General features: G+C 44.3%; 1 protein-coding gene across 1 annotated transcript in view; it reads left to right on the forward strand.

Moving 5' to 3' along the window:
- The window catches only part of acin1b (apoptotic chromatin condensation inducer 1b), a 29,619-nt gene extending 8,351 nt beyond the window's left edge, over positions 1-21,268 (forward strand). Inside the window, exons 7-17 of the mRNA XM_050066579.1 lie at positions 4,754-4,874; positions 11,901-11,946; positions 13,791-13,936; positions 14,444-14,590; positions 14,760-14,934; positions 15,128-15,273; positions 17,076-17,183; positions 17,906-18,013; positions 18,427-18,814; positions 19,520-19,617; positions 19,772-21,268. Coding sequence (XP_049922536.1) covers positions 4,754-4,874; positions 11,901-11,946; positions 13,791-13,936; positions 14,444-14,590; positions 14,760-14,934; positions 15,128-15,273; positions 17,076-17,183; positions 17,906-18,013; positions 18,427-18,814; positions 19,520-19,617; positions 19,772-20,092 — 1,804 coding nt within the window. The 3' untranslated portion in view covers positions 20,093-21,268. The remainder of the gene's footprint in view (positions 1-4,753; positions 4,875-11,900; positions 11,947-13,790; positions 13,937-14,443; positions 14,591-14,759; positions 14,935-15,127; positions 15,274-17,075; positions 17,184-17,905; positions 18,014-18,426; positions 18,815-19,519; positions 19,618-19,771) is intronic.
- The last annotated feature ends 1,012 nt before the right edge of the window (positions 21,269-22,280 follow it).

Raw genomic sequence — 22,280 nt, forward strand, 5'->3', positions numbered from 1 at the left:
ATAAAGGCTGAATCCAAATGTCCTGACTGAGCCCTCGCAGTGTGACGTATTTACTGTCATCACGTAAAGTTTGCGAGGGCAGAGACTGCAAGCGGCTGATAGATGGCCCTCGATTGTTTTACTCGTTGCCGTGAAAACAGTCAACTATTGCTGCTGTCATATTCACAAATATGTTGATGAACAGCGCCAAACTCATCTGTTCCTGCAGATAAGATATAAATTCCATGTGTAGCCTTTTTATGACTGAACAAAACGCGCCCACAAACTCTGGACATTTGGATTCAGTCTAGTAGTAGGTGTGCAAAGTCATCCAGTGGGCCACATTGGACCCTTTGGTGGGCCCGTTGTGGCGTGCAGGCCGCATGTTTGACACACCTGCTCTGAAACCTAATCTTTAAAAGTGTATCCATCTGTTCACATAGGGTATCAACTAATGCAAGTTAAATGAGGACATGTTTTTGTTGTGTGATCATCAGGAGACGGTCATGGTTTAATCACATTTATGCATTGTACGATACTAAAACAGAGAGGATCATGTCTGCACTGAATTAAGGTGATGTGCATTGTGTTTGTTAGCTCGTATAATTTGGGTTGTTTCTCCTAAACTTTGCAGTTTTACTTATATATTTGTGTCATGACTTTTATCATGGACTATGCTTGGGCTAATGTATTGGTGTATTTCCCATTGTTTATCATTTGTCAGCATGGAAAGGCATCATAACTGTCTGTTCCAATTAAAAAACACTGACCACAGAGCTGACATCATGCCCCCAAGACATACTTGAATCGGTTGTAAACACACCCCACTCACCGCTCCTAATTATAGCAGGTTGTATTTCTTGTCAGGCGCTCAATGCGGCAGCCCCACATGCTGCTTTTCTGTTCAGTAAAAAGGGTCCTTTTCGGCGTTTCCTCGTCGCTTTCCTGCCATATTCTTGTTGCTTTCTTTCAACGCTGGCAGCAAAAATATATTAACACTCATTGTAGTTTCTTGTTTAATCGTTATTTTTGTTTAGACTTCGGAATGCGCCACGTTTGAGCGTCTACCCGCTTTTATTTCGAAAATCCGTGACCGGAAGAGGGGTTTTTTTCCACTCTGGTAGACTTGACACTGGTCTCGCTAGCCAACATGGCCGTCATGCATGCATTGCATCCCTGATACCGACGCAGTGCACGGCTAATCAGCAGCAGAAACAAACGCGACCGGAGTTTTTTTATTCCGCGTCCCCGATTTCAACCCACGCCTGACCGGAGGGATCGTTAGCGGCCGAGTGTTGTGTTTTATCCCCGTGGGTTCCCTTTCAAGGCCGACCATAATGCTGTCCGAAGGCAACAAAAACGGGTAAGAGAGTGAGCCAGAGGGCGACTGAAGGCTGCTGGTTGCTGGTTGTACTTCTACACCCCTGCTCTAGAAAGCAACGGGGATACATCCGCCGGTGTCAGCCTGTCGTGTCCTACCGGGACACCGGCTGTACATTACGATGCTGCATAGCTACCAGCTCCCTCCTGCCTGTTAAATATCATGTCATCAGTTCACAGTGGCCTGGTTATGAGCGTGTTACATGCTCGCCCATGTGAGGAGCACCGGTGGGGGTCTTTGTCGAGTGAGGGAGCAGGGAGGATTTTTTTTAGGGGGGAAGGGGGTCTCCTTTCTCTGATGTGTGCCTAAAATAGCTTCACATTGGAGGAGCACATTGATTAATAAATAATGGGCTCAGATTTCATGGAGTGATGATGGGAGTCATGCAGGCTGTGATTTCTCCCCTTCTGTCTTCCCTCTTCACCTTAACATTTTCTTTTACACCAGGTAGCAAATAAATACACCTTCCTGTATTATTTCAGATTATACATTTTCTTATTTATCAGTGACATCCTCATTTTTTGGCTCGATTATGGCCCCACTGTACACGCACCTTAGCCCACATATGACTTTTTATTTTTGGGTTTGTGTGGCTGTAGCTGTTAATGATCTCACTGTTGTCAAGGGAGATCATTAAAGCAGACATCTGCTAGCTGTACAGTCAGTGTGAATGGACCCTTATGGTGTGATATAATTCTCCCAGCTGGCACCAGCCCTCTCACTCTCGTCCCCGTGGGAGCTGACTGCATATCCGATTTTATCGGTGATAATGTTTTGGTTCGCTTTATGAGTCCAGTTTGTTGATTAGGACATGATTTGAGTTATTCAGATGAGCTACAACGAATCAGAACCGGCGCCTCAGGTCATACCACACTTACAGTCAGGTTTTTGAGAAGTTTAAATAGAAGTAGTGTAATTATTTTATGCTTCCTATGTTCCTCAGGTTAAAGCTCTACTTGAACGTGCTTCCTCATTCCAGCCCATGTGTCACATGAATACAAAGCTGTTTGAACTTAAAAAGAAGAGCATCATGCAGACACACAGTTAGTCACTCATACTTGCATTCAGCGATCATTACATCATCTCAGCCTGGCCTTTTCCCCTCTCCTGATCCGAAGGGATTGTATTTCAAGTTGACATCTGTCTCCCTTTATAGCCCGTGCAGGTGCGTTTCTGGTCTTGCCTAAGACCCACACACACACACACACACTTAGCCATTGACATCCACACCCCGGGCAAATGAGGAGAGTCAGTGTGGCGTGGAGGAGGGGAAAATGCTGTCCTCCTGCCTACACTCCTCACTGCCAGTGACTAATCTCCAGAGGAGGTGGTTGAGCAGGCTATCCTAACACTCTGAGTAGATTTCACTATAACAGAAACTAACCTTACAGCCCCTCCTCTGAAAAGAAACTTTGCCAGTGGCCATGTTACATGTCATGGGCATAGAGAAAAGCTGATGTGCGCCTGTCTGAGTTGGTTGTGGTAGTAGTTGTTAGGGAGTCACAGAGATATGTTTTACAGTTATTGTTATTTGGTATGGTTACTAGAAGTTAAATCCAAACCAAACAGCTGCTCACCTGGTTGTAGAAGTGATTTTTGGTTAAGATGAGTCAGTTTTTGAGCCAGAAAGAGTCTTCAGAGCATCAAATTGAGCGCCCTATCACCTTTATCTTGAAGGTTACTCCACTAATGGCTGCAACAACAGGGCAGTTAATCAGTCAGATGATAGGTCAATCGTCCTACATCGTTTGATGCTTTTCAGAAATGAGATCTATGTTTAAATGTATTTAGTTCTTCTGCAAAGCCTCATGCAACAAATCAAAGAGGAGGATGTTCACTGTGATGGAGAGAAGGAAGCTAGAGGATGTGATTCTCCTACCCACAGGGTGCTGCCTCGGTGCCTGTGTCATCACACGGAGGCAGCGGAGGAGACTTTTGATAGCGCTGGTAGGGGAGGTTGAGGGAGATGCTAAAAATATAAAGATGACATCTGCTTGGTTTTGGTCTGTCTTAGATAACAGCGATAAAACCAAACATGGAGAGAGGCTTTTGGCTGTGTGAAGTGAGCTCTGACTCACAGGAACTTCCAAGCATGGCTTTCATGGGCTGTGTTAGATTTGTTTTTTTGTTTTTTTTTTGTTTGTGAGTAACGACCCAGCATGGATCGGATGAAGACCACACACACGGAGTCAGTTATGAGTGTGTGTCTTGGACTATGAGTTAGTTTCAGGAGTGTTTGTGACCCTGGGTGTCAGTTAGCTGGTGGGTTATTCATAGAAGGACTGACCCAGATCACTGGCCCCCGGCACTCTTCCTCTGACTCTGTTTTCCCTGGTCTTGTCCATGGATGTAGAAAGAGAACCGAATACAGTACTTCATTCCTATGAAAGTCGATCAGGGGCACATGAAGCCAAAAAACTGCTCTCCCACTCTCCGTCTGCATAGCTGGACCCACAGAGCAGCTGTACGTGACTTCTTCTGGCGTGGCAGCTAACTTCCGGTTTATCTCTCCGCTCACTTGAATGGGGATAAAATGATTTAATCTTGCTGCTCTTCCAGACTTTCAAAATATTTGTGGACTGAATGGATCAAATGACAGTTTCACTAGGGTTATAACACTCAAAAGAATCTTTCCACTGATTTATAGACATCTTTTTCGCAATGTAAGTCCACAGAAGGAAAGTCTTTTTGGGTCTAGTGGCATCACATAATGGACCAGGAAGTTGTAATTCCATGGTCTGGCCACTATATTTAATTGGCTTCAGAGCCTGGCGCTGATTTTGGGGCCTTGGTCTTGCCCTACACATCATTTTATCACCTTTCAGACTAACCTTCATATAGTTGGTCAGATTTTGTCTCACCCTAAGTATTATTTTATTGATCCAGAAGCCATGAAGGTAATCACTTGGTTATGCAATCCCAAATAACTTCAGCCTCAACCAAATGTTAGAAACAGAAGAAAATCAGAAACCAAAATCATGATACTGATCTCTTTCTATTCATCCTCTTGTCAACACAACAGTCACACCCACTCAGAGGTTGCTGCCAGGCCTTGACATCATCGTGAGTGTATGATTGTGGTCATTATCGATCAATTCTAAAAATAAAAGGCTTTGATGGGTTTAAATTATGCATCACGCAACCTCATGGAAACCATTGTTCGACTGATAAAAGACAGATCATTTTTCTTTGTGATTCATAACTTGAAATGTCAACGAATACATCATGACTCTTACGAGTTCGGAGTGAGTTTTAGAGATGGACTTACCAAATGGCAGGCAACAATAACAAGCTTATAACTGGGTGAGAATTGGTTAGAGAAGGACCGTTTTCAGTCTAAGCCCTTTTCTTTTACCCCTCCCTCTATATTCTATCCATCGCGTCTTCCTGCAGGGAGGTGTCGGAGCCCAGCGCAGCCGCCGTGACAGAGGTGGAACCAGACTCAGAGAGCTCCGTGGCCCAGCAGCCGCCCTCCGGCGCTGAGCCAGAGAACAGCGAGGGCCGCCTGGAGGAGGTAAGGCCACTGATATGGTGGGGGTGCCCGGGTCTTTGCTCTGTCTCCCACTAACCCGCATCCTCATTCATGTATAAAACAGCATGTGTAGTTGGCAGCACAGGTTAAGAGGGTCACTTCAAACCAACACAACCCCGACGTTGTTACAGCTGTTAACTCCTTTTGCTCCTGTGGAGATTGTATCCTTTTGACTCTCACTCTGTAAACGTTTTCTGCATCCTTTTTAACCTCTTTTGATTACTCAACTGGGGGGTTTTCCGCAAATTCTCAAGGGTGACCGAACAGGGGTTGAGTTGGAGTTGAGTCCTGGGGAATCAGAAATGAACTAATCCCTTCCATCTGTGCTTAACTCAACTAACATTTGATAACTAGCTCATTCACTTAGATGATCTCTCACACACTTCCCTTGTCTGTCTGGAACCTGCAGAGGGATGTTAAGTGTTGATTCTGCAGGAATGCTATAAGTGATGGTAGTAGTGTGTTATATTAGGCATACATGCTGCAGAAAGTGCATGCTTTTGTGTTTGTGTAAGGAAGGGAGGAAGCAAGAACGTGAAGCTTCAGGGCCCTGACACACCAAGCTGATTGTTCAAACAACTGAGAAAGAAAACTGTGGCATAGGTTGTTAGTCAGAGGGAACTCCTCAACTTGTTATTCAGCATCGTTATTTCACTGCTTTAGATCCTGGTGCACTGTATTTTCTTGTGAGATTTGCCTTCTGACAGACTCCAGGCTATAATGAGACTGATCAGTTTTTTCCTTTCATGCATGCGGACATCAGCTGTCCTCTTTGAAGTGTTTGCAGGTGAAACTACAAACGCGTTTGATCATTCTGCACCACAGCATTTTTCCATGACAGCAGCCTGTCTTGAGTTGGTGACGTTTAAAAGTAGCAGGCTGATCCACGGTTAAAAGACCCCTATTATTTTTCTGCGAGTGTTTTTCCATCTCACAGCACGGCAGGTTAAAGTTTACCTGTTGGAGGTGAGCTGTTCGCAGAGGTGCAGTAACAGCCTGTTGTCTGCAGCTCTTCATCACTATCTCACTGTGGCTGGTTCTGCTTGTACTCTTCCTCCTGAGGTATTAGAAGACATATTTTTGTTGATGACAAGCTGCAAACAAAGGTCTGCTAATTTGGTGATAAACACATTTAATTTCCTATGAATTCTTCGCAGTAAAAGCCCCACATTATTTTACTACGTTAAAGCTTTTATTGTGAAGCTGCAAAATAAGAAACTGCAGGAGAGGAAGTGGCTTCATTTTGGGCCACAAAACCCTTTTAGCATTGTCAACTATGTTAGCGCCACTAGTCATGCTAACACTGCTAACGGAGCTAACAAAAGAGGGTTTGTGGCTTGAAATTTAGCCGCTTTCTCACCGGGGCAACCTGGGAGGAGACCGGAGGGTGGGCCCAATGTTTCCACAGCAACACTGTTGGGTCGGGGCAGTGCTTCTAGCGGTAATTGCTGAACGAGCAGTGCTGCTAGCTAACATTAGCTCCCACCTGATCCATGTGGTGCACAGTGCAGTTATAGGTTAACTTAGGGGTGGCAAATTAACCTAAATGCTTAGCTGGTCAAAATTATTCTCTGCAGTCAACCAGTTGACGGTTGACCGCCAACATCCCTACTCCAAACTACAGAGATTTATCGAAAAGCTACGAAAGACGAACACAGAAAGACTTTCTCTCTGGTCTCCTGCACAAACATGAGTTGAGTTTTGCAACACACACTTGTTTTTGCAGAAGAAATGGGGTTGCCAGGGGTTGGCTGCAGTCAGCAGACGTCACAGCTACTTGCTTGGAGGCGGTCAGGTGTGCTTTTGGTCGGACTCCAGATATGGTCCATCTCTGGCGCGGCGCAGCATGTTTAAACCGATGACCAGCTCGTGTTCTTGCATGTGGTGTGTCAGGGTCTTGAAAGTCATTGTATTAGACCAGAGTAGCAGTTTTCTGTATTCAGTTAAAAAAGATTGATACACACCTTTTTCCATTTACAGTCTAATGATACCCTAGAGAATTGTTGCCAGAGCTCATTATGAAGCTACTGTTACTGTCGGATGTGGCGTTCAGCTCTCACTACTTTGAAACCAACCACTATACCTTACATAACATTCGAGGCATCAGGCTCTAGAGCGGCTAATTTAGATTTACTGGGAAGCTGCTGTGCGATTGAAGTTATCAGCATGTTTTTTTTTTTTCTGTCTGTGGGTTTTGTTTCTCCCTTGGGTTTGCATGAATAATGGACCCAGACAGTGTGTGTAGAGATGCATCAGGGCTTGTTTCTGCTGTTTCTTTCACCCTGTCCTCATTCTCTCTGCTCTCGAGCTTGCTCCTTTCACACTGCCTCTGTCTCTCTCTTATTCACTCTCTCTTTCACAATCTCTCTTCCCCTCTTTGTCCCCTTACTCTCCATCTTTTGCCTTTGTATCCCATCATGAACGCTTCTCTCTCACTATATATATTTATGGTGTGATTGCTGTTTAAAACCCCATTGATTGCTTTGTTATGAAGGTGCCCATGCCTCTTCCATTGCCCCTAATGGTACCTGCTGCGTACTACTACTACTACTACCACCACCACCACCAACACCTCCTCCACTCCTCCTCCTACTCCTACAACTCCTGTCCCGCTATGCCCAAGTGCGTCGCTGGTACCTGAATTAGGCCCAGAGTCTGCAACCCCATGGCACTGAGTAAAGCCTGAGCCTGCGAGGCCTCCCCCCTGTAGCCCTCCAGTGACGTGCTGAGCCAGCAGGAACTGGAGCTCGCATCAGACCACCGCCGACAGCAGTGGCAGCCATGGTAACTGCAGCAGCACACAGTTGCCATGGTAACCCAGCCGCAGGGGCTGGAAGCCTGCTCGCCGATCTGAACCGGACTGGACTGCGCTGCACTGCGCGGTGGTGATGAATGATGGTGCAAGGGTTGGGGAGGGCGTCTGTCGCTTTGTGTCGCCTCTCCCCGCCTTTCCCATCTGCCATTTTGAGGATAAGCACATCTTCAGAGTGTTGCCCTCCAACGTCCGTGCGTCCGTCCTCCAAAAGACAGACGCAGCTCAGAGAAAAGACAAAACTCCTCAGCTCTTCAGTTTTGTTTTTGCCTCTACCTCCAATCCAACACTGCCCCCTGCCTGTGGGGTGGAGTAATGACTTTGGACATTGAACATCTGCAGTAACCCACACAGTGATCAGGGCTTTGGCGTTTTTTATGATCGCTGTTTGAGGTTTTGAGCTTTAAAACACACTCGGCCTAAGCATCTGAGAAAATCTGCTTGGAACTGATAATTATGGGACTCTTTTCATGGACCGTCTGTGACAATGATATGGACTTCTTCTCACTTTTCAAAAAATATGGAACTACTACTGGTTGAGCTTTGAAGGCTAAAAGCCATCCTCTGCCTTGACAAGCTGGACCAGCTTTTTAAAAGTGACATTAATCACTCAGCTGTGCGTGTAAATCCTGTCACAATGCTCAAAGTTTGCTTTCATAAGAGAACTGTTCCCCTGAACTCGGCACCACTTCCACTGTTACAGAGACTTTCAAAGGACGTGGTACCAAGGACAAGTAATCTGACACTACATTATGCTCCAGGAATTTTTGTGGGTTCAGAGTGACATTGATCATCCACACTGAGAGCTGGATATACTCTAGAAATCATCGCCTCCCTTCCTCTGCAGCCACACTGTCTGTGAACTCAAGTGTGACTCAGTGGATGTTTGAACAGGAATTTATGATATCCTACCTCTGCTGTGGACATGACGAATGGACAGTTGCTGCTGTTTATTTATTTTTACATCCATCTCTTCATTAAACCTACAGCTTGACCCTTACATCTTGAGTGCAGAGACATGCATGCCAGGAAATACACTCATGATGATGTCCAGCAAACCTTTTTATTTTGCCTGCTCCCCTGGAATATAATCTAACAGACACAGTCTTCTGGATTATTTTTGTCCATCTTTTGTTGGAAACTCAAGGACTTTGCAAACCTTCTTTCTATGGAGACATCACGGACTGCTTGAAAACAGGAGCTAAACAAGACAACAAACACTCACAGGACGTGTTATCATTTCTGAAACTTCAGATACCCCCAACTGTCACAACAGGACTGTATTTCAGAGAATATGGACAACTCAGACAATTCAATCAGCACAAATGGATTTTTTTTGCTTGCCACACGTACTTCACAGATCATGGACTCTAACAAAGTACACATCAACCCCCACCCTGTCAGAATCCATCGTAAAGCAGTTTAAAACCCTCGGCAAAAGACTGAAACGTGACTCTCTGATCAGCAGTCAATCAAGAAAAGTCCTCCCCAGCCCCACTCAAGAAAAAAAGTCAACCCAGTGATCAGTTCCTGCATGGTGGCAAATCTGCACACTCAAATCGAGCCCCGCCCTCACTCCTCTGCCTTCTCTGATTGGATCCTTGTTGCCTAGATACAGTACACACTGTCGTGCGGTTGGGCCATAGTCGAGCCAGTAAGGAATCAGGTGTCAAATGGTACCAGGAAATGACTTGTGATTATTCCTCTATTTAAAATGTTTACTATTTTAATGGATTGTTGTAAAAAAAAATCTCTTCCTCCAGATCTTTTTTCTAAATAAGAGGAGTTAATTTTTTGTCCTTTTTGTAATGTAGCGCAAATTTTTGAACTATCACGTGTACTGCAGTTTTAATTTGATATTTTGACACCAAGATGAAAATGTTTATCATACATTTGGCATGCACTGCTGGTTGTGCTTTGTTAAACATGGTTATTCTTTAAAGGTGAATTTAAACTGCAGTACTGATGATCCTGACAGATCTTTGAGGCTTCGACACTCTGTTCTCCACCTCTGCTCCACAGAACTCAGCTCTGACAACATATGAAAAGGCCGACCAGGAATCACTTATTACTTTATATTGCATCATCACATTTCTTGGTCTCACAATATTCATCTTTGTTTTTCACTTCATGGCAAGATTTAACTGATGTAAACCGGTGATCTTTTAGGTTAGCAAAATCCTTTGCTACTTTAGCTCATAAAACATTTACAGCAACTCTGCGTTAGGGATGCTGTACTGAGGAAATCGGTTAACAACGGTGTCAGAGATTGCACTTGAAATTTTACAAGAAAGGATACTTGTCAGTGATGCTTTGTTTATGTAGAGCGCTGTATTAAACTACTGCTAATGCAAACTGAACATTTACTACTGCTGCAGCCTCATATTAAAAGCATTTAACTGGCGAAACACATAGTTAGGAAGTAGTCATGGAGATTGCAGTGTGGTTGTCAGTTTGATTAGCACCACCACTATCATTCTTAAAAAATGTATCTACAAAAACATTGGTAAGGCCCTATTGCTTTTCACTTTGACATAAAATCCTCCACCATTGTCTTGTGTCCTCTAAAGGCCCAAACACACCAAACCAACATCAAAGAACTAGCGGCGACAAAGGCTGACTGTTGTGTTGCCTTGCGTCGCCTGTGTTTCAGCCAAAAAGTTGCACTGAACACATCACAAAGACTACAACCAATGGCCAACTTAGTATGTACGATCTGGTAGCGGTACCAGGTGGTGATAGTCTGTATTTGTCATTCAAAAAGGGAAACTGGTAGACAGACAGAATGGATTCAAGAAGCAAGTTTGCCTGTTAGCACGTTAACAACACAACCCAGTGTTGAAAGAGCAAAGCATGTACACCGTGTGCTGTTGAACAATAATATAAACAATTACAAATGGCAAAAAAAAAAATAATCTCACCTCATATAACAAGTTTGTTTTGATCTCACGCCCACTTGCATGGATATATGATTGAAGTCATTTGTTTACTTTCCTCACTTCTATTTCTCTTCTAGTGCACTGAGCTAAACTGCCAATCAGAATCATTTCATTCACTGACAGGCTCCACCTTCTCCAACACCGATTCAACATGTTGAATTGGCTGGAAAAAAGCAGACTAAGGCCAACGAGGCCCAGCAGTCTGGGACACATGGCATAAAATAGGGCGACAGATGCTCGCTGACGGCCCAACATTGACCAACAGCCAACCATTGGCTTGATGTGTCAGGGCCTTAACCCTTGTCACCTGATAAGTGAAATCTGACTCTTGCTTCTCTGTGCTGCAACTCGGCTGCTGCTGCTCCACTGAGGCGACACTTTCAGTTTGTAATTGTAGCGTCTGTCGTCCAAGTATTAATGCCAGAAAAGCAAAATGATGGTGGGGCGGTAGGCAAGTAATGTAACTGTTGTATGCCTGAATACTGCGTAACACCAGTAACACCACTACTGCGGCAAGCTTACTCTATGCATAAAAACTCAGAATTACACTTTTAGTTTTGGAAGGACCAACAGATTCTCCAAAAATAAGAAGTAATTTGTAGTAATAGTAATTAATTAGGGCCGTATTACTTGGTTGGTAGGTAGAGAATCAGACGTAGGCCCTCAGGATGAGCTTAAAATCACCAACCAGAGCAAGTAATATTAAAATCACCCAGCCTCCTTTAGAGAAAATAAATCCAGTCCCAATGGGATGTGAGTCTGTAAAGTGACAGGAACCACTCACACACACTAACAGGCACTTTGCTAGTCTCTATTCTCAGAGCCCTCTGATGGACATTATCTTGTAATAACATACCTCACTGAGATACAACCCAATTTCACACAGGCCGACTCATGTACTAATGCACATCATGTACTTGCTTTGTCCTCAGAGTCTCACGCACACACACACACACACACACACACACACAAAAGGAGTATAGCGTAATGAATTATCGCAGTGTCTTTGAGCAGAGGTGGAAGGCGGAAATGTGTCTGGAGTCTCTCTGTATCGACCCAAGAACTCTGTCCATAGTGTGGTACAATTGGAGCCTCCAGGCCTCTGTTACTTTAACCCCCCGCCCCCACCCCTCCTCCACTTTTCCTGTTTCACCTCCTCTCTGTTGTTGCCTGTTTGGGTTTTGACTCTTGGTTCTCATCTCGCCCCGCACCCCTGGGGTTTCTGTATGTTCTCTCTCTGTCTCTCTCTGTTTCCAGAGCACCACTCCTAAGGCTTTCGCTGCTCGCAAGATATCCTTGACCAGTGAGTATACCAGTCACATCTTTAGTCCTACATGAGGATTTGGGAGAGACAAGAGCGGGACAAGAATGAAAAAGAAAATACCTGACTCTGTGCATTCAAAACCCTTAATGTTCTTGCCTTAAACTATCAAAGACCAAGTGCAAAAAATGACGGCAAAGGTTTGCTGATGTTAGCTGTCTATTGCAGTCTCCCCTCGTCACAAAGGTAGTTAAGTGTTCAGGTTAACATTACCGTTTTTAAACCACGTACACCCACTTCTTAATAAGGATGAAGAAGCTCCCTCAAGCATGCAAAGGATGATCTGGACATGAATATGTTTTCACTCTCGAAATTGTCGCACCATCTGCTGTTCGGCCAGCCCTGATCCAAAACCATAATTTCTGGTGGTCTTAAAACTGCTGATGCTAAAGTGAAATAATTATTGTTGGGTGTAGCAGAGGCCGCCGTGAAATGTTGCAGCAGAAAGTTTAAGATGTAACTTAATCATTGAACCAAGCAGTGATAACAAAACCTAATGTCCATCATCGTTACTGTCTCGTGCTCATTTCACAAAGCAACAGTTGGCTTGTGCGAATGGAGAAGCTTGAGTCATCATTTCCCAAATGCTCAGTTTTACACATCCACATGGAAACAAACCAACTGGGGTTGTGAAGAATCTTCAGCTTAGAAGGCATTTAAACAATCTCCATTTTACTGATTGAAAACTCAGTTCAGGTATGGATGAAAGGCCAAAAGGTAGAGAAAAATATCTGTTTTTAAAATATATGTGTAGACAGGGCCTTCGTCTGAATGGGCAGAAAGGGCGACTTTTAAAAACTCGTTAGTCCCAATGTATAAAGCCAAAACATTGTAGTTAGGTCTACATACCTTTTCTGATTTTATCCTTCTTGTGTGGGTACTCTTTTCCTTTCACCATGGAAATAATGCTCCTGGTGCCGCCCTAATATGCACCGTATTTGCTTTGCAACAACTCCCACCATCCACCATCTTGACCGCCTTATATTCATGTGTTACTTTCAGTAACAGTTCAACCTCGACGTCGGTCCAAACAAAGAAACCTCTGGTCTTTTCACCATCTCTTTAGTATTTTTTGTAACTAAGCAACTGCAGAGTGGACTGTCTGCACCGGCACATGAATGGTCGTGTGGTATGGGTTATCAGGTGTTCTATATGAAAAAAAAAATAATATAAAAAGGTGTTAAAATGCTCATGTGTGGAGGTCATTTTCGTTTTAAAATGCCTTTGAAAAAATTCACAAAACATATTGTGGATGTGGCCATGTTGTTGTTGAAACATGACTAAAATCAAAACACAACTTCAATTAATGTGCTCGTTTTGGCCACAATACGTAAAAAGAAAATGCTCAAGCTACAGTATTTCCTTCTATTCCAATAAACACGTACCCTGTCCATGCTTGTGCCTTCAGCCACATTGCCCTTTACACAAGAGCTCACTATATTTATCTCCTGCATAATGCCTGTTATTTTTCCCTGCATACAGTCCTGTACCCGTCAGCTCTGTGTGGCAGAAGCTCTTAACATAAAGTAATGCAGTGCACAGAAAAATAGCTGTGAACAAATGTGTTAAAAACATGTTGAATATTGTTTTAAATTAACCAATACTGGGAAGTAGTTGCTGAAATTATTCAATCAAGCAGTTCCATTCATAACTCTGTGAACTTTAATTAGTTACCGCCACCCTTGGCATGACTATCTGGGTTAAAGTATTAAAGAAATTATTTCTGCTTTTAGGCTATGAACTTGCAGTAACTTGTCACCGAAGATCAGCAGAGAGCAGTTTCCCCACTCCGTAATGATTAACTAATCTTTCTGACTCCTCTGCAGGCAGCAAGACGTCTCCAGCCGCCACAGATGGAGGAGCAGGTGAGCCCGAAACAGGAACTGCAGCAGGGAGGAAGAGGCGGTGGGGCTCCAGCACAGCTGTCACTGCTAAGAAACCATCCATCAGCATCACCACTGACTCACTGAAGGTACTGGCACTGCGTAGAGACTAGGACCAGGTGTCCATGCAGGCGTGGGAAAATAATTACGATGATTTTGCTTATGTTAGCTGTGGCAGTATTTTTTAACCGAAGCTGCTATTTTGAGCTGCTGACCAATATTTATTAATTATGAACATGCCAAAAAGACCTATCGGGTAGTTTTGTAAAATAAAAATCTTTTTGTTTCAACTGACGAAAGTTAGCTTGGTTACAGCTTCCCAAAATCACAAGATTTCCTCACAGCTCTGTGTTAATGTTCCTAACTCCACTGTGAAATGTGATGAGTTTAAAAACATCACGAGTAAGCAGGGAGAATTTTGGAGATTGTATTAAAAATAAACGCTTATTTACAAAGATTACAAAGACATTACAACAAAATCGGTATCCATCATGTCTTGGTGTGTATCAGCTGACAGATGTAGTTAACATATTGTAATATTTCTCTCCCTCTTTCCTGTCCTCCCATCATCTCCGGTCTGTGTCTCTGTCCTCCAGTCGTTGATCCCAGACATCAAAGTGAACCAGGAGGCAGTGGTCGAGCTGCACCCAGAGGAGCTGCAAATGTCCGGAGACGAGGAGAGCCTGGACGCCAACCGGGGCGACCAGGACAAAGGCCTCAAGATCCGACGTACCGTAACACAGGTCAGACGAAGCACACTGTCAGATAAAAACGTAATTCTACTAAAACGAAACTTCCAATTATGTTTGATGCCTAATTATAAGAACAGCTCGATAAATGTTCCCAAAGTCTTTCATCTGTGGTTTCGAACTGTTAACATTACTGTTTTCCCACCTGTAATTCCGTCCCCAGGTTGTCCCAGGTGACAGCCAGGAAAATGGACAAACGAATGAAGAGGAGGAGGAGGAGGAGAAAACGGAGAAAGAAAAACGACGCAGGACTTCCAGAGACAAAAGGAAGAACAGTGTTTCTGAGGAAGCTTCGGAAGCACAGACATCTGTCAGCGTCGATGGAGAGGCAAAGAAAGGTGAACTGCTTTACAGAAAAGTTTCTTACAGAAAAGCAGCTTTCTCACACAAGGCATTTCATCTGGTCCGCTTGTAAATGTCACGAACCAACTCTAGGCAGTTAGGCAGCTTTTACTTAGTGGGACGAATGAAACAACAGGAATGTCTATAATCAAGGCCGCTCTTCTCATCTCTTTCTCATCTTTCCCTCAGTTACCCCTAGCGACAGTCTGGTGCGTCGCTCCATAAGCCAACAGAAGTCTGGCGTGTCCATCACCATCGATGACCCCGTCCGCACAACCAGGCAGCCCTCGCCACCTCACGGCAAAGTCTCAAACATCATCCACGTGACCAACCTGGTGGGTTCATCACTCAGTGCTTCTTATCACAAGGCGTATATATAAGTACAGCGAAAAGTATTGTTTTTTAGTCGAGTGTGATATTTAGACTTCCCCACGAACCAAAATTATGTGGAGGGAGTGATTGTACAGAAAATTCCAGCATTTCCAAATCTACCCTACAAGCTTTTCCATGAATGAGGCCTATTGTGTGAATGCCAGTGGCAACCACATCACCATCATGCCTATAATTAGAGTCAGAAACACTTACCCAGGTATTATGGCTGTAGTCAACTATCACCTTAAGTTTTGGGCTCACTGCATGACTAAACAGACGATGACAAGACGAGACATTACACATTTAATGACTAACATTTGCAGATTTCTTTTCATTTGCGTCATAGAAGCGAGACTTAAAGTTACACATGGATCAAAGACAGATATCTATCATGCCACCCTGCCTCGCTGATGTCAGTAAAACTCTATGACTACAGTAACAAACAAAACAAGACTAAAGATTTATTGCTTGGCTGTAAGATTGTAATGCTCATCACCATTTTGTATAACTCAAAGCAACACTGATGGATTTAAAATGTAGGGACAGCACTGGTGGAGGGATAACATAAGATTTGGCCTGAGAGAAAGACCATGTTGTTGGCTAAACTAAAAGAGCTTATCCCCTGGCCCCAGACAATTTAAAGACATCTCTTTGTTTCATGTACTTTAACATTAATCCCACATACACAATACAGCAAAGACCAGCTGGGATTCAGTCATTAGATTCAAAGGTATCTTGTCATTAAGGTCAAAGTTGTGACCTCTGTGAAGTCTGGTGGTCCACAAAATCATCAAGATTCATCCTCTGGAAATTACAAAAACATGCACACAAAGTATCATGGAAATCTTGTCGCTAGTTGTCAAGATATTTAGCCCCACAGCATCATATTTAGAGCATCATCACCATCGCAGGTTGAGCATTTCTCTCCCCAAACTTTTTGTTTTCCCCGTGATTTCTTTCCTGGCTCTCGTCATTCAAATCAAAGTTCCTATTACTTCACATTCATGCTCGAATATGAGCCGTAAACCTCTGCGCACATCTGACATTATCACACTGCAGTGACGTTGCTAGGTACTTGTTCGTGTCTCTGACGAATAAAAATCCAAAAAGACGCCATTAACTCACTATCGACACGTTTAGGGCACAAACCTTAATTTCCCCCCTGATAATGCGACACTGTGAAATCCGTGTTAAATCACAGACATGGTGCCATTGCATGACTTCTCCAGTAGATGGGGCTATGGCCCTATAGGTAGCTAAGTGTAGTTTTGCTGTTTTTGTATTATTAAATGATAGTAGTGCTCTGCGCTGATGTGACACCTGTCCACCCACCTTCACTCATCCATTGCTCCCAAGGCATGGCATGGAGTTCCCGGGACCATCGGCAGACAATAACCTTATACTTTTAGGTCCATAAAGTGTACTTAAAGTCATGAATATAGTGGATATTACTGCAAACATTCCTGTGATTTTATGTTGCAACATGGCTGTATTCACTCATGATGATAATGCCACAGTGATGCTTTCCTGTCCAGGGGATGCGTTGTAGTGAAACAATATTTTCCGTCTGTGCGTAGGCCTATATCTCGCCTAAGTTAGATTTTTTTTTTATGGTCTCAGTAAGTGAAAACATAAAAACTCTTGATAGAAATAAAGAGAATGAGCATATTTTCAACATATATTCGTCTTTCCCTGTGCTGTACATGAACTGACCCACTCTGACTGTCGGTGATTGACTGAGCCGTGCTCCTTGCTTGTCCCACAGGTGCGACCCTTCACCCTTGGCCAACTCAAAGAGCTGCTGAACAGGACGGGCAGCGTGGTGGAAGAGGGCTTCTGGATCGACAAGATCAAGTCTCACTGCTACGTCACGGTGAGAACCAAATAGCTCTGGGCCAGCGTGAAAAATGAAGCCAAACACCAGCACGGTACACTGAACTTTACCACTAGGTGTTGCACATAACTCAGCTGAAATGAGACAGAGAGAGCCCACGATTGAGTGTGGAGCGACTCCAGTCCACCTGGTGGCAGTAATGCACCTCCAGGCTGGTTTGCTAACCACCAATAAACACCAAACAAGAAGAGGGTCAAGCAACGCCGCTTTATGGATCACCGATCCTTAGCTCACATCTTTTGTTGTTGCCATAATGGCGCAGTTTTTGTTCTCAGTGAGACAAACTCTACCGTGTCGTGTCTTGGTACCCTAAAAGCTGGAAGTGTTCACCAGCTACTTGAATTTGTCAGGTATTGATGGAGCTGCCAGGACTGACCCATTTGAACTACTTTCTGAACACACTGCGTCTTTGAGGGCAGGAGTATTGTGAGAGGTGGACTACACCTTGTTCGGGGCTATTCTGCTGAAGTGTGCTGCTGAAAATTAACATGAAACCCCTCAGAACATAATTTAGACATATTTGAGCTGAGGGATTAACAGAACCATTTCTGTGATCATTGTCTCCTCACTTCTGTCACTTCTGTGTTCTCATCCACCTGGCTCCAGCTGTTCCTGCCACAAGCTATTTTTGCAGCAACTGTTGAGATGTGATTACACCTTAACAGCCTGATAACCTTTTCCCTCTCCTCCTGTTCCTCTAGTACGCTACGACAGAGGAGGCGGTCGCCACCAGAGCAGCCCTCCACGGGGTTAAATGGCCTCAGAGCAATCCCAAGGTCCTCAACGTCGACTTCTGTGAGCAGGAGGAGGTAATGAGTGTCTGAAGTGCTCTTTTCTGCTCGTCACTGTTGCTGTACTGAAGAAAATAAAGAGAGGAGGAAATAATTTTACTGTCTTGGCTATTTTGGATGGTTCAAACAAGATGATGATGTCATGGATTTGTTTCTTTTAAAGCTGCTGGCAGTATTGCATCATCAGCAGTGTTTACTGGGAAAGTAGTCCCAGACCATTGAAGTAAATTTGACTAATTTTCCGACATAAAAATGTCTTTGTTGCTATCAGTTAATAATTAAAAGTGCAGATTTAGTTTTCTGAATTGACCTCTCACATCACAGATGGTTTATAGATCTTTTTATCCTTTAATTAATTTTGTCCATTTTATGTTGTCCCCAGACTCAAACTTTAACATCCTGGCATTTGTCTCCGTATTTATTTCCTGCAGCTGGACATTCACAAAGGCATCTTGAAGCCAGACAAGGAGGAGGACCGTGCTGCTCCCCAGCAGCCATGTGGTCCTCAGAACCGGCTGCCCCCTCTGATGCCGGAGCGAGACAGGGACAGAGAAAGAGACCGCGACAGAGACAGGGACAGGGAGCGCGAACGAGACCGGGAACGGGACCGAGGCGCGGCAGGAGTGAGGGACCTGTGGGCGGAGCGGGAGAGGGAGATGCAGCGGCGGGAACGGGCCCGCGGCGAGCGGGAATGGGACCGGGATAAAGTGCGGGAATTCGCACGGCCGGGAGAGGACGGACAGCGGTCTCGATCCAGAGATAGAGAGCGGAGGAGGAGGGAGAGGGCCAAGAGCAAGGAGAGGAAGACAGACAAGAAAGGTAACACACGTCCTTATGAATAAATGGAAGCATGAGGAAAATAATAAGTCTTCTCTTTAGTTTACTTCTGTATCATTTCTATTTGTCAGCTCTTTTCATTTACTCAATTCCATGTAACTTGTTTTTCACGACTAATATTCAGAATTCTGGTGTCCAAAGTAAAAATAAAAGTTGTCCATAAATCTAGAAGAACTTAAAACAAAGATGACTCTACCCTCAGCACCAGCCTGCCTGAAGGAACAATGTTAAAAAAATCTGAAGGCCATTTATTATTTTTACAGATTAGAACCAAGTGGAAACCTCCAGGGCCGAAAAATAAAGTTAACTCTGAAGTGCAGTTCTTTGAATGGCCACTAGAGGCTGACTTCAGACGCCAGCAATCCCCATGATATCATACCCAACTTTGCAGCAGGAGTAAACATGTTTACAGCCTGGTACTGAAAATGGTTTTGGTCTCTGTAGCTAATTCCCCCACTCTTGACAACTGTAAAATCTTGCCACACCTCAGTCTCCTTCAGAATAGTAGAAGAAAATTGACGGACATGTAAAGTATGCACAGTTGACTTAAACTCTTAAATGTAATGCAACCTCATATTGCTCACCTTTTCTGTTATGACGTGATCAATTTTTTTAGTCTTAACACACAGGTTGAGTTGTGTACCACTGTTTGAAAAAATGAATTTATGTCTGTTTTCTTATGAACAGAGAAAGGAGACGAGCCTCCTGCTAAATTACTAGACGACTTGTTCCTGAAGACCAAAGCAGCTCCGTGTATATACTGGCTTCCCCTCTCTGAGGAGCAGGTTGGTCACTCACACACTTAGACAATTAAGTAGTAAGTTAACACGCATCTTACCGGATTACTTTGGTTAGCATCCATGTTAACATTTCATTTGGAATGTCTAATCAGATTTTAGGCTTCATTTCATCTAAACTTAAGTGCTTTGTGTCCACCAGGCGGCGCAGAGGCTTTTGGACCGCACAGAGCGGCAAAAGGAGCGCGAACGAAGGCGCAAGGAGCAGCGAGAAGAGGAGGAAAAGAAGCGGGAGGAGGAGAAGAAAGAGAGGCTGAAGGGTCGGGAGAAAGACGTCAGCGTGACGGCGAGCAGCGGAGCAGCCGGGCGAGGAGCTGACGGAGACAGAGAGAGGGGCCGCGGTCGAGACAGAGACGGGGACAGGAAGAGGGACGACAGCCACCGGCCCAGACGACCGTCTGTAGGCGCTGGCGGTGGCCGCCGGTCTCTTAGCCGTAGCAACCCCAGGGACAGACGCCGCTGAGGGCCGAGTGGCTGCAGGGAAAGGTAAAGGGAGAGAGGGACGTGGCGTAGCTAGGGACACCGCAGACAGGAAGTCTTGGGAGGGAGATGCGTTTCTCAAGCCTCAAGTTCAGGACTTGTGTCTGCTCCTCGCTACCCGCCCCACCGTGCTTTAATTCGTCCACTTTGACGCCAGCGTTGTCTTCCACACACTTCTGCCATTTCCCCCCCACCCTCGTCCCCGTCGGTTTACACAGAAAATGTTAATGACATGTTTTGTTAATGGTAAAACGCCGGTTTGTCTCGCTCCCCTGTTCTCTCTCTGTCTTCCAGAAGCAAACGTCAGTCCTTTCCCTCCGTAGAGAGCAGCGTTCCTCTTCGTCTCCATGTAGTGCTGTTAAAGAAAAGAAGCAGAGAGGACGGTGGTTTTTTTGGCTCGCCTCAGCATTTTGTCCCGCTGAGGTTTGGGAGCCCGCCTCTTTATTTTAGTTCTGCGGGTGCACAGTTCCTTCCTCCTCAGAGCCCTGTAATAAAACCAGTCCAAAATAGATCCCTGACCTTCAAATATTTTCTAGGATCAGTTTTAGTGTTCTTCTCTTCAGCACTGAGATCTTTTTTTTCTAAATAAAACTAAATCTACAGGCCGTCTTTGTCAAAATTAGGATTTTGTTTTGAAATTTTATTATCATGTTAATTTTTCAGCCTTGGAGGGTCGGAGTTGTTGTGCGTTCCAGCAGGTGATGTTTGCGTGCGTAATAACCTTCATCTCCCTCTCCCACGAAGATGCAACTGGTACTGAAGTCTCAACACTGTAACCTAGAAACGTGTGCGATAGGAAGAGACGTGATATGTGTTGTGCTGATGCAGGAGATATGCCCGACTCTGTCTTTAGTGGATGTTTTTTTGGAGACGAGAAGAGGAGGGTTTAAAATTGTTGTCAGGTGGTTTATTCTGTAATACTTACAGGAAGCTGACCATCCATGCACTGAAGTCTCCATTTGCAAATCCCTCCTCTGACCCTTCAATCATATAAATATATATTTAAGAGGAGACTAGAGTAATGCTTACAATTTTAATATTTTTAATTTTATGTTTTTAGTTCAACACAGTTAGATTTTGTTTCTTTTCTCCCCCTTCCTGCAAGTGCTGAATGTACCGAGGATTTAAAAAATGAATAAAATTAAATTGGTTATCAGCCGCTCTGCTTGGATGTTTTTACTTAGTCATTTCTGGCAAAGAGGCATCGTGACCTGGCTGCGAGCCACTGAGCCGATGAGTTTTGACCTGTTACATGGTGAATACACCGGAGAGGTATTTGAACTATGGGAGTGCAGAGGAAATGCTTTAGTTCTGGGATCTAACACTTGTAAATGCCGGCCTCACTGGGAAACCTTATTGGAAGCTGTGTGCAGGGTTGGAAATTAGCACCAGCATTAGCAACTGGCTGCTAGATTTGCTCCACTCACCATCTGTTGAGTGGTTGGTAGGTTTGGGAATCCACCAGCTACAGTCGCGGATGGAAGTTTGAACACATATACAGCAGGATATTTGTGTGATTTAAAGAACTGTCTATGCAGATTATGCTTTACTAAACGTGACAAAAACAGACTTAACAGGCACGTGAAAAAGTGTCGGTGTCCGTGAAACCAAGTCTTACAAAGTCAGTTGGGATCGATACATCTAATAAACTGTAAGTATCTGTTCCATGAGAGGCACCGGTGAAGGATGTCAAATTCACATCTTTCCGTAGGACTTTTCGATTTCACTGAAGCTGACCAGTTTCCAGTTAGTGAATAAAAGTTTGGCTTAAGTTGCGGCCCGTTCCTGTGACCTTGATCGTTTGCTTTAACATGCTAATATATCTGAGACCGAGATTTCTTAGGTCTTTTGACTTGACGTTCCGATAAAATCAAACATTTAACACCATCATAACTTTTTAGTCTGGCTCAAGCAAATGCTGAAGTTAAATGACGTGATCATTGGGTGCGTTTGTGAATCCAATCTGACGAGAGCCCTATCGTTCAAAGAAACTTAGCTTTCTATTTCTACACGAATTAACGGACAGTTAAATGAATCACACGTTGACTCCGTTTGGCGCTCTGCTGCTCCGTTTCTCTAGTGCCCAGAGTACGCTCTGGTGCTCAAGGAGTGTGGTGCTCTGAATAACGGGACGGTACATTCCAACAGAGCTCAGAATTTAACAGTCCATA

Source organism: Epinephelus moara, chromosome 17 (assembly GCF_006386435.1).
Source record: "Epinephelus moara isolate mb chromosome 17, YSFRI_EMoa_1.0, whole genome shotgun sequence".
NCBI lineage: Eukaryota > Metazoa > Chordata > Actinopteri > Perciformes > Serranidae > Epinephelus > Epinephelus moara.